At 38.9% G+C, this 13,333-nt stretch overlaps 1 protein-coding gene across 2 annotated transcripts in view; it reads right to left on the bottom strand.

The window, feature by feature from the left end:
* Positions 1-13,333, bottom strand: part of pawr (PRKC, apoptosis, WT1, regulator) — a 59,258-nt gene that overhangs the window by 42,433 nt on the left and 3,492 nt on the right. The window contains exon 2 of one of the 2 annotated variants that reach the window (XM_066669432.1): positions 11,010-11,692. In XM_066669432.1, the coding sequence (XP_066525529.1) occupies positions 11,010-11,519 (510 nt within the window). In that variant the 5' untranslated portion in view covers positions 11,520-11,692. The remainder of the gene's footprint in view (positions 1-11,009; positions 11,693-13,333) is intronic. The other variant, XM_066669434.1, reaches the window with a different exon arrangement.

The following is a 13,333-nucleotide window of genomic DNA, read 5'->3' as shown; positions in this document are numbered from 1 at the left end:
TCTCATGCGAGAAAAAGTCTACAATAATACATAATCATACAACATTTTATTGTATGCTTCCTGCTCATGGTGAAAATGACTGACTGCTTTCCTGAAGGTCAGTTCATTGTGATGACCCAGCAGCTCACACAGAAGAGGTTTATTTTGGTGTTTGTTTTAATATTACACCACCTTCAGCTCCGGGGTTAAAGTCTGCTTCGTATCCATGACAACGGACTGACGATCAAAATGCCATAACTGTTCAGACGTAATAACAAACAGAAAAGCAATAAATGAGTGCCGCTGGAAACACCTCACTTGATCAGAACTTACTGTAATAAAAGAAAAAGTGATTAATTATTAAAGTGAATCTAGTGTTAAAATGTCTAATCTCTGAATGAATGGTTTTTAGGAAATGGTTTGGTGAATCACGACCCACAGATATTATAAATAACATCTGGGTAGTGCTTTCAATGACTCAAAATGCTTACAGAGCACAACTGTGTTAAAACAAGTGACGTCAAGCTTTAGACACTTCATACAAACAAAAGACATTTATTTAGTAACAAACAGCTGGATTTGAAAACTTAATTTTAAAAAAAAAAAAAACACAACACAGAAACGGGTTAAACAATCCTGGATAAATCTGATGATCTACAAACATTTGCATATTCTAAAACAAACATGGATCAGACACAGCAGTGCTGTTGAAGCTTTCAAACACCTCACTGTCACTGCCAGAGAGAAAATCATCCACCAACAAAAATAAATATCCAACCAGCAACCTCTTGCGTCCACTAAGGATGACCAACACAAACGGTGCAGCAACAGTTGAGCTACTGTCTCTGACTTAACCTTTAGAAAGTGGACCAACAGTGTTAACTTAAGCAGCCAGTTAGTGGACAGAATCTTTAGTAGCACTGCTGTGTCTGGTCCACTCGTACCAGCAAAACACACACTAACACACCACCACAACACTGCAGCGCTGGGCATGATCCATCTCCCAAAAAATATCTGTGCTGTGGTGGCCTTGACCACTAAAGAACAGGGCGAAAAATGGCTAACAACCGAAGTCTGTAGAACCGAAAAGTGCACCGTGGATCTGATTAAATTAGTGCAGAATAATGTAGTGGGTGAACTTTTTGAACAGGAAGTGTATATACACTAAAACTAGAAAGGTTTGTCCTTTCAATGTTATTTTATTGAATAAACATGGAACTTTATTAAATTCATTTGACCCATTGCTCTCTGGATCTGCTGTAATGTGTTCGCACACGTGTGTAATCAATAAACGTCTGCAGTATCAGTGGAAAGCTTGTTAGTTTGGAATGCCTGTGTTATGTAAGATTCTGATCTCAGGAATTCCACAGTTTTTTTTTTTAGAGAGAGAGAGAGAGAGATTTAAAAAAGAAAAAAAAATACACATTTTCTTTATAAATTAATAATGTAAAGAACAATTCACTGATAGTGTAAATGTATTTGTTTGACCCCAATGACCCCATTTGGCAGTGTATGAATTGTGTACTGTTTAGGCGGCTGCGGTGTGATTTGGAATAAAGAGACAATATTCAGCTGTGCGTCATTCTCTCACTGACACAGCACAAAAATATTTCACATATAAACACAACGACATGTTTAAGAGCGCGCGCACGCACGCGAACACACACACACAAACACATCTATTAATAGAGCATATATCTGAGAGGAAAAACACCTATAGACATCTAAGAACCGGCTTTGGATTAAACAAAGAGGAATTTATCAGTTAACAAAACGATACAAAACAATCTGCCAGTAAGCCAGGTAACATACGCCGTGTCAGACAGTTTAAGATTAATATAACAGTTAAGCATCATGTTATATTTGGATGTCCCTTGTTAAAATACATTTTTGTCGATTTTCTAAATGAATGTGTAAACATCCTGTAAAGAGAACACAGTTCTACTGCTACAAACCTCAGTGCTGATCATGACAACTGACCAGTAAGAATGAATACGTTTTCTTAAGTCTTTCTCAGATGATCCTTCTTCACATTATGGAACAGGCTTAATACTCATTCAAAGATTCTACACTAAACCAATGTTAATGAGGGAAACCGAACTTTGTAAATTACTTTAAAGTTCCTGAAGTTTCCAGTTAATTCTCCAAACTACCCTATATGAGAAATAATGTACAAATTAAAGTACTTTCATAATAAATATAGCTTTTTGAGTTTTAAAAATGACTGACGGCACCTTTAATCACCATCTCTCCAAACTGAATGATAAAATTGCACGAGTTTTTGAAACAGTTGTCTCCCGTGGCTTTTCTGGTCCAGAGTGACGCAGGCTCTTGTTAGCACACTGCTAGCTGAAGCGTGATGTGCTAGTATCCATTAATCCATCCCATTAAATCAGCACACTTAGCCGAGGAGAAGGAATTTGTCCGAAAAAATTCAGCCTATTGTTCTGAACAGCCGGCAGTCTTTTCTAAACAGTGTTGCATTCGGTGCTTTAATCTCTGGGGACAGAGGCTGGGCCTCAGGACTTAAGGCCTTTGTTAAAGAACTATGTTTTAATTTAAATCTAAGATTTGATTATTTTTTTCAATTACTTTTTCAACAATACACTACAATAACACTGTTTACAATGAGTCAATATCAACACTTCTTACAATTAATCAATTCAGTTACTGAAAAAAAACAAAACATGACCACAACAAAGCAGCAAACAATATTTATGTGCAATAAGTGGATATTTAACTTCAGCTCACATGGGATGAAGAATCACATTGCTTTGTTGTGCTTGAATAAACCAGTTAATGCTCCACAGAGCACAGAGGTCCCCTACATGTTGGTGGCCATGTTTAAAATAGGTTAAGAGCAATATGCTCCATGTCACATGTGGGCAAGAGGGGTAAAACTCTCCTATCACTGGGCTGTAGAGGAGTAGATCTGGGTTCTCTGGGGGTGAGAGAGAGAGAGAGAGAGAGAGAGAGAGAGAGAGAGGAGAACGCGAGCGAGAGATTAGCTAAATGCTTGTGTACCTTGCCCTGATGATAAAATCCCAAAGGAATCTGGAGTGTTGACGTGACCTTGTTTGGAGAAAGAGTTACAGCCTTTTACTCATTCTTCACATTCATTTAGACCACAGACAAGCTTACCAGTCTGGAGGCCTGTTAAAAACAACAATAAAATAACAGAGAGAAAAACAGAGAAGGAGAAGAGAAAGAGGGAGTGAAGAGAAAGGCACAGAGAAAATAACAAGATTAAAGAGAGATACACAGATAGAAAGACAGATGAGAGACCTGTAGAAAATTAAATGAGCCAGAAAGAGAGAGAGAGCGAGTGCACGAGCAAGAGTTCAATAACCACCAAACTCTTAAAAAGTGCCCTTATCATAAACTAAAACGATATACTGTATACCTGGAAATCCAAATTATGAGCTAGTTTCCACCAGTTACCACAAATACTGAGTGAGATGTAATGTGGTAAAACAGGACATAAACTTTGGTTTAATTTGGTTAAAAAATAAAGTTTATGTACGTTTTAAGTGCATTTATTGGAACAATTAGTACCAGCTTCCAATCATTAGCCCTGTTAGCATAGGTGCTTCCAATGCTTTATATGACATGGGATGCAGAGGCCTGCAGTAACTTCTTCTATCTAAACAAGTGTAAATATTAAAATATTTTTGTTTATACTCAAGTATGTGAGTAACGTAATGTATATTTCCCCAGTTTCACTTTTTAGATATCCTACTGCTCACTCAGAGGCAACTTGGCACTGACATTCTTTCTTTGGAAGCCATGCTCAAGCTTGAAGTTCACCAACCATCCCATGCTAGAGCAAATGTGCTTTACTTCTCCCATCCTTGACTCAATGTCTTCATACAGTCTGAATGGGTTCCAGTCTCTGTTCTTATTCTAGACTGTAGACACTTTGTAAGTAATTTCTCCATGCGCTTGATGATGGAACTGTGAATAAAAAGATTTCACAATCGTGACTGGGACACTAACCTTTATTTTATTTATTTTTTTTTTTTGTTGCTGCCAATGGTACAAAATGTGCTCTCACTTAATCCCATAGCTACATTAATACACGTGGGACTCTCATCCCTCTCATACTGCATCACTACTTCAAACTTTGTCTCCAAAGAGATCAATTTTGTAGATCTTTTGTTCAATTCCTGGCCCCTTTTCACTACCACCTCTCTTTACTAGAAGTCCCCCAATCATGGTATTGGAAAAATAGCACAACAGCACCAGGAAATACTGTGAGAACAGCCAGAATTAAGCATTCATAACCAACACAGGCTGTAAATCCTATAGACATTTAGGAAAAGGAAATTTGTGTAAAATGCAAGAGGACTGTACTTTATTTACTGTGTGATCACTACTGTTCACAAGGCAGGTGGACAATCTGAAGAGAAACTGATTGTACTGCTTCACAATGAAAATTTCACAAAATCATGGAGGGGAAAAACAACAAAAACAACATCCATCCTCAGTAACCACCGCTGAATTACCATCAGAATAAAGTCCTTGTTACTGTAGAAAAGCAATCACACAAAGCGTGAAAATTGTTCTTCATCTGGAGTGCATCTGTCTGCTGCAGAATGGAGATTTCACACGAGAAACTCCCTTAAAGAACCCGAAAATACTCTGGTGAATATATGTCTAACAATAAAACTGTTTAAAACACAAATAAAACCTACATAAACCAAAGATTTTCTACAATTGTATAAGTCTAAATTTTCCTACAAGTTAAAATGTATTATAGAAACACTAAGAATCTAGTGCTTAATTAAGTTATGTTTCTAATAAAGTGGCCAGTATGTTGATGTCTTATAAAATGGTCAATAGTAAAACAAAGTGGTCCTAAACGACTGGCCAGAAATAAAAGGTAGGTGTTTTAATTAAATGACTACTAGAAACACAGGGTGGATGTTTCACATTAAAAGTCAGTAAATAGTATGTGTTTATGAAACTGCCTTTGTAAAAGACATTTAAAGTGAGAATGAAATACATATTTTCTATCTTTTGAGAACCCACGCTCTCAAAACTGTATTTAACCAAAAGAAAGCTGCACTCTTTCTGCAAGATACAGTAATAAACAGAGCATTTTTATTTCACAAATCATAGCATGAGGGTTGAGACTGTGTGAAGCCTGTGGGTTAAAAAAAGAAAACTCAAAAATAATGTCCTGCTGACAGACGTCTGAATCCAGATACAATCTGAATATCAACACCATTCCAAAAATGCATTAACAGAGAAGGGAGCTTGTTCCCCTCTTTGTTGCAATAGAAGTCTTTACTATACTAAGAAGGGTTTACACAGTATTTGGGAACTCTGCTGTGAGGATTTGACTACTTTCTGCCTCATACAAATGGTTCACAAAAAAATCAGTTATTCTGGAGCATGTCCACTGGACCATCTGTCATAAAATTTGGACAGTGTTCAGATATTTGACATCATTCTAACTCATCCCAAAGCATAGGGATGGAGTTCCACAACACAAGAGAACAAAGTCACTCTGTTCCAGAGCCCAAAGATGGGGACGTATTAAACTCCTCTAGCTTACACTTGGTGTTGAGAACCTTTGTCTCATGAACAGCATCCCATTTTATTATATTTTGTCTGCACTAATACACATAGGTTTAAACCTATATAGAGATGGCTTCCCCATGAAGAGGGTGCACTTTATGGTGCATAAACGTGTTCATTCAGTAACAAAAAGCAATTGGATTCTTCATCCCATGTGATTGCACTTTAAAGAAGAATGTAAACGCAAGAGGTGATGATTATTGATATACAATTTTTAGAAATACTCATTGGTACTGTTCCTTTAAATGATGCATGAAGAGTCATAATTGAATTAAATGGTTGTTAGGCAGAGATTTACAAACAAAGCAGTGTGCAGTATTGAGTCTGCAGTGGACAGTGGGTTTGTGTTAATTGTCTGAGCTACTGGCTCTGATAAGAATCAGTGTTTCTGCTGACGAAGTAGAGAATAAATGCTGACAGGGGAACACACACACGTTTTTTTGTTTTTTTTTTCCCCCTCACAAAACTGTACTGCATTTGTTTGTTGCTGTGCCCCCAGTTTTCTTCAATTTTTATTTACATAAACATTATTTACATTTTACTTTTAAATAACTGCCTTTTATAAGAATTAAACAAATTTTTAACTAGGTTTAATTAAAATTTAAACTAATGCAGAAAGTGTAAGTTCGCAAGACATCAAAAACTATATTGATGCTATATCGGTCTGTGTTCTGAAAGAAACCACAATGCCCACAATCTGCTCAAAGTGTATTGATTGGCTGGGCAGATTAATAAATGTGTATACATAGACACACAACACAACATTTTTTTCATACCCATGATCCCACATTACCGTTCTTGTCAGCACAGGGGTGATTTCTGGATTCCTACCACAGTAGGAATTTTACAGTGTACAATTTGATTAAGCTTTGCACTGTGGCCACTGGCACTTGAGAACACTTGGATACAGCGTTATAGCATTTTCCCCTCTAATGAGTAGCCACAATGCACAACCGGAGGTCCTCACTAAGCTCTCTGACTTTAGTCATGACTTGCAATAGTACAGCAGTAACTGTCTGCAGAACTATGACATCTGTAGTTCTCAATGTATATGTATATATATATATATAAATTCCTTATATTTGGAAAGTTTAAAAAACATCTCAAATATTGGCAACAATTCCAATAGGTAGAAATGAACTTTGAACATGGCATTTTAGGGGGAAAAAAGCACTACAATAATTTTTAATATGTAGAAAAATGTTTCACCATTTTTGTCACTTGTTTATATAATTTTCAACCAAGATTAAAAATAAATTGGTATGAGTATGTATTAGGGCTGTTCCATATCGTATCATTCGCAATAATACTGTCATAATTTCTAAAACATGGCGGCACGGTGGTGCAGCAGGTTAGTGTCGCAGTCACACAGCTCCAGGGGCCTGGAGGTTGTGGGTTCAATACCCGCTCCGGGTGACTGTCTGTGAGGAGCTGGTGTGTTCTCCCCGTGTCCATGTGGGTTTCCTCCGGGTGACTGTCTGTTAGGAGTTGGTGTGTTCTCCCTGTGTCTGCGTGGGTTTCCTCCAGGTGCTCCGGTTTCCTCCCACAGTCCAAAAACACACGTTGGTAGGTGGATTGGCGACTCAAAAGTGTCCGTAGGTCTGGGTGTGTGAGTGAATGTGTGTGTGTCTGTGTTGCCCTGTGAAGGACTGGCGCCTTGGTGGACTGGTGTATTCCTGCCTTGTGCCCAGTGATTCCAGGTAGGCTCTGGACCCACCGCGACCCTGAACTGGATAAGCGGTTACAGATAATGAATGAATGAATGAATATTGTGATATTAATGATATTCAGACTTGTTCACGTAATGAAGTCATGCAGCTACGGATAATACGGCATATGTTTTTTACAAGAGTCATTTAGCAACAGTGAAGAACTCTGAGGTGGAGGAATTTGCTCCAAAAAAGTGGAGTGGCTTGTCGGGGTGGTTTGGTTCTAAAATATGAGATGTACAATAAACCATGATATTATGTCAGAAACAAAAGAAACCTTTAATATTATCAATGTGTATTTAATTTAATATGATTCATATTAATACATCATTGATTTTGTTGCCATAGTCTGTTTTTGAAATTAATAAAAGTATTTTGTCATATCGCCAAAATAGTCTGAAATATTGTGATGTTATTTTAGGGCCATATCACCCACCCCTGTATGTATACGTTACATACAGTATATAGGGGAAAAGATGACTGTATCGATATATGAATAGAACAATTAATCAAGTATGTGCCCCTATTTTTTTTTCCAAAATATAAGTCGCAATCAATTTCCAAAACACAGACCCACATACAATTTATAAGTCAACACCATGCAAACACATGGTCAGCCCAAAATTACTGTTCCTGTTCTGAGTGGAAATGAAAATTACAGTCCTGTAAAATATGTCCATTCCATGTTCAAACAGTCATGTCTCAGCAAATGGAAAAACACAAAAGATTGAGCTCCATAAACACGTTATCCAGCAGCCACAGCATTTTTGTTCCTGAAGTTACGAGGGCATGCGTGTGCTTGCTTGGCTCGGACTAATCTCCCTCTGGAACCCTAACATTACGGCCTGGCCCATGCCCAGTTCCCAAACTACTTAAGTCTGCCACAGAGGAGCGGCTAATGACAGGATGTGCTCAGGCGAGGAAGAGGCCGGGCAGACTCCAACAGAAGCTGCCCCAAAGGCTTAAAGCCCTAGAGACCCTTAACCATAGGACATATTCAGCAAACCCCTCAAAATATCCAACAAAAACTGAAACATCGAAAGACTGTCTTAGCACCTCATTATATGCTACAAGTTTCCCAAAAAGCAAAACAGAGGCTACCTAATAGGCTGAAGGTCTTAGCACTTCATAAACAACCAACAGAAACTGCCTAAAAGGCTGCAGGCCTCAACACTTCAATTAGTCACACTGAAGGTGCTGCACATGTTTAAGACCCTACAGCTCTGAGAGTCAGCCCCATAGGCTGAAGATCTAAGAGCGTGTACCTTCAAGTAGTTATAGACTAAAGGCTTTAGCACATCTCAAACTTAAATTAGAATATGTTGCTTACATAATGCTTGTAGCCTCATAGGTAGAACTTGTTTGGTCTTGTTCGGTCTTAGTAGTGCATACATTTAATCAGAAATTGTCATATGAACTGGAAAACTTAGAGCCATGTTGGGTCCATTAACAAATGGCCCTATAGGCTGTAGGCCTTCAGTTCATAAGTGCTCATACGCTCCTAATAGAAGATTTTTCATAACCTGAAAGCCTTACACCACAAGTAGAAAAAGCCCAAAGTACCTCACACCCCTGGTTTAAATTAACCCAGGCCTTAGAGACACATTAATTGCGTCATAAGCTTAAGGACAGAAAGCCTTGTTCCCTTAGGTATAAAATCCCCCAGAGACTGCAGGCCTTAACACATGATACATCTAGAAAGTCAAACGTTACCCATATACACAAGCCTTTAGTGCTTCTTATCCTTACAATGTTTAAAAAGAAAAATATATATAAAAAGGTGTCAGAAAAGGTGCTAAGGTTTGATATAAAACACTGATATTGGACAGTAAAATTTTGATTTTTATTGTTTCATTTAAAAACCCACCATATAAATTATGATTATTATTTTGAACCGACAAAGAATAAAACATGAAACAAAAGTTGGTTTGAAGTGTTTTAAAGGTAGAACTTATTTAAAATATTAATTTTGTTCATCTGAGCTAAACTGAGCTTTGTATAGGTCCTTTAAAGATTTTATTTCATTCAAATAAAAATAAGTAAACTGCTTGTTACCACATGAGATTTTTAAATGAGGTTGAAAAATGAGTCCTAAAGGCAGCAATGTCTCATGAGAGAAAGTAGCCTAAACCTTGTGCAGTAATTAGACACTACATTAATCCTAACTTGGGCCACAAAGGGTCTTGTTTGGTCTTTCTGTACACTGCGTCTGTGAGTTGGATATCGTCGACACTCACGCATCTGGACTTTTATCTAAACGCTTCAGCAAAACTGTGAGTTGGTATATGGCCTAAAGTTTAAGGACATAGGCTCCTCTGCCATTTCTACCGTATGGTATTGTACTGTACTGAGAATGTTTTCCTTTCTTTAGCCTCAGTAACTCTATGCTCTTTTGCCAAGGCTGTACAGTAGGTACTGTGAGGATCTGATGGCCGTCCTCACACTACACACATTACTGAGGACAGGTAGCTACTAATGCTGGGTGATTCATTCTGGACCACAAACTCATCCCAAACTTAATGGATGGGCTCCATCACTCCTCTGGTGGACTCCTCATGCTTCTCTGGAGATTACACAAACTCCGCCAGCTGATAACACTGAATGTAAACACTGGAGTATGTAGAGTATCATCCTTTTCTATCACTAATTATTTAAGAGAGGTTTTAAGGAGTCAGTGGAGGAGCAGCACATTTCTGGGGCATATTTCTGGCAAATACTGTATGAGGGAGGCCTGTTGGTTTGAGTGATGATGTGCGGTTTTTATGCTGGATCTCTTTCTGACAGTTAGATTCTACTTTAGCAACTACTCCTTTTTTCACTTCAGTTATGCAACAGTGATAAACTGAGTTGTGTAAATCCACACTGGCACAGCCCAGGTATGCACTAATATAAAAAAAAGCAGGCCTAAAGTTTTGTTTTTAAAGCACATGAGAAATGTATACCTTACACCTCCAGAAACACAAGAGAAACAGAGGAAAGTGGGGCAGCTTAATCTGAATATTCAGTTGTTATTGAGGTTGGGCGGAAAAATATCAATAATACCACATAAATCTTATACTGCTGTATTTTACAAACGTCAAAATTAAGACGTGTGATGTGTCAAATTTCTGTTCTGTATCTGGCTAAATTTAATACAAGGCCAAAGAGTTCTTTCATGTGAATTTGAGAGAGCCACAGAGATGGGGCACTGTGGAGACTGGTGATGTCACCCTCTGAATTAGGGTGGGGGAAAAAACACAAGCCCTGTAGTCCACTGCCGTTGTGAGTTTATCACTGTGTTTTGGTTAAAAGAGAGAAAAAGGAAGCTGAAAACAAGCAAAAATATTCAGAAGACTCTTCACTCAACTTGTGTGTGTTTTAAGCTGGGCAGCTTGCTTCTAAATAGTGTAGAGTCTGTCTTATTTATCTTAAACTTTTCCATTCCTCCAGCACCAGTCACTGAAACACTCTCTCAGATATGGGATTTCATCTTCAACGTGTCTATGTGCACTGTTGGGCTGTGATGAGCTGAACTGCACAGCATCGAAAACCCTTCACTTGACTCTCAGAGGCTCATGCAGCCCTACAGTGCATATAGTATATTGAAGTGCCATAAAGGACTTGTATCCTACATTGTGTCATACTCGTTGGATTTATTTGCACTGTTTTATTTATAAGCATTAATTCCACACGGGTTCAGACAAATCCCAGCATATGCAAAACTAATCAGTGTGTAAAGTGACTCAGATTGACCCTTACCTCATTTGAAGGTATGCTAACGACGCCAGTGGACCTCCTCTTTTCCCGCAGTTTCCTTTTCTCTATTTGGCCTTTGCCTTTTCTGGCGCTAGGTCCTGAGCTCTTTTTCTCTTTGCCTTTAATGTGGGGAGGACTCTCTTTGTCGCTGTCCTGGCAGGCAGTGTCTATTGGCCTTGAACCTGGATCGTCCTCAGGCTTCCTCAGAGCTGAAGAAGACGACGAGCGTGCCACTGGATATGAGACGCAATTCACAGCTGAAGAGTTTCCGTTGTTGCTTGGTTCTGTCATTTTGGTCCCAGTATCTGTCATTTTGGTCCCTGTTTCCATCATTTTGGTCCCAGATTCTGTCGTTTTGGTGGCCATTCCTTGAAGACCAACGGGCGGGCATTGCCCAGTTGCGGCAGCAATGTCACCCAACATCTTTGCCCTCATCTTCTCCCTCTTGGCCTTCCACTCCTCCAAAAAATCTGTTGCAGCATTGGCCCTGAAACCTCCAGACGCCATGGTCATCCCTTTATTTCTTTCTCTTTTTTCCAGACACAATTGCGGAAGTAAGTGTTTTGTTTCACTCTTCCTGCTGAGGAAGTTTCGTCTTTTTGTTTTGGTTTTCTTCTGAGCCTTTGCTTTCCTCTCTGGATCAGGAATGCCACATTCCTTCACAAGAGCAAAAAAAAACAAAAAGGCTAAGGGAGGAGGAAAAAAAACACACACACAGTTGTCATTAAGACAAAAAGCATCCGATCAATACACAATACTGACAGAGACAATAGATCCCCCTTGTTGTGTCTTCAGTGTACACTCATTCCAATATTAGGAATTCCATGTCTAAGCTTCAGTTGATAAAAATGTATGGGATTTTCAAAAGTCAAATCTGTCACCCTTTATTGTAAATGCTTATTTTTTTAATCGCATTTATGTATCCATTATATGTTTCTAAACTACATGACTGCAAAATTTGCTATATGCTAATGAGCTAACATTACTGAAATTGATATTAGAAGACTTAAAGCTGCACCATTTAAGGTGGTATAGAAAATCTTAATAAGAAGCTCAGGTTACAGTTCAGCAATTCCGCCAATGATTATTATCCATGCATATTCACAATGAGTTTGGTATGTTCTCCCTGTGTCTGTGTGTGTTTCCTCCAGGTGCTCCAGTTTCTGCCCATGGTGCAAAAACACGTTTCTAGTTGGATTATTTATTAAATATACAGATGTGTGTCGCCCTGTGAAGGACTTGCACCCCTTTCAGGGTGTTTTCCCACCTTGTGCCCAGTGCTTACAGGTAGGCTCCAGACCCACCGCAACCCTGAACTTGATAAGTGATTACAGACCAGCAATGAATGTTCTCACATACTTAATGAAGTTTAAATTTATTTTGCAAAATAATAATACATTTTTTTAGCAGGTGGTGTCGCAGTCACACAACTCCAGGGACCTGGAGGTTGTGGGTTCGATTCCCGCTCCGGGTGACTGTCTGTGAGGAGTTGGTGTGTTCTCCCCGTGTTCACGTGGGTTTCTTCCGGGTGTTCTGGTTTCCTCCCACAGTCCAAAAACACAGGTAGGTGGATTGGCGACTCAAAAGTGTCCGTAGGTGTGAGTGTATGAGTGAATGTGTCTGTGTTGCCCTGTGAAGGACTGGCGCCCCCTCCAGGGTGTATTCCTGCCTTGCGCCCAATGATTCCAGGTAGGCTCTGGACCCACCGCGACCCTGAACTGGATAAGCCCTTACAGATAATGAATGAATGAATGAATAATACATTTTTTAAATTTATATTCTTATGGTTTGTATTAGAATTTATTTCAGACACACACAAGGCTACTACAACTAAACACACTGGAAACAGGTCACACATAACCACAACACACTAAAGCTGAAAACAGGCCTGACTCTCACACAAACAAACACACACACACACACAATACACTGCTGCAACGAAACACACTGGAAACTGTCAGACAGTCACCCACACATGCACAAACACAGCAACCTGCAGTCACTCTGCACTCATAAAAACACACATGCACCAACCTGGTGGAACTAAATACAAACAACACACTACAAGAGTCTATTCACACAACACACACAACCACAGCATTGTGCAAACCCCAATCAAAGCGACTCTTGTGGGTAAAAGCTGTTGATTTTTCTTCATCAACAATGGAATGAAAAGACACAGAATCTTCATTAAGTAAATGTAAAATCATTTATTTCTGTATTAACTCTGTCTACACTTTGTCTTAATCACAGCTTCTATTCACCACAACTTGCTTTCAGTTTTCCAAAGGAATGTGCAGCCACACCCCCCCGAAGTCTTAATAATG

The sequence above is a fragment of the Hoplias malabaricus genome, chromosome 4 (assembly GCF_029633855.1).
Source record: "Hoplias malabaricus isolate fHopMal1 chromosome 4, fHopMal1.hap1, whole genome shotgun sequence".
NCBI lineage: Eukaryota > Metazoa > Chordata > Actinopteri > Characiformes > Erythrinidae > Hoplias > Hoplias malabaricus.
This window is presented reverse-complemented; position numbering and strand designations above follow the sequence as displayed.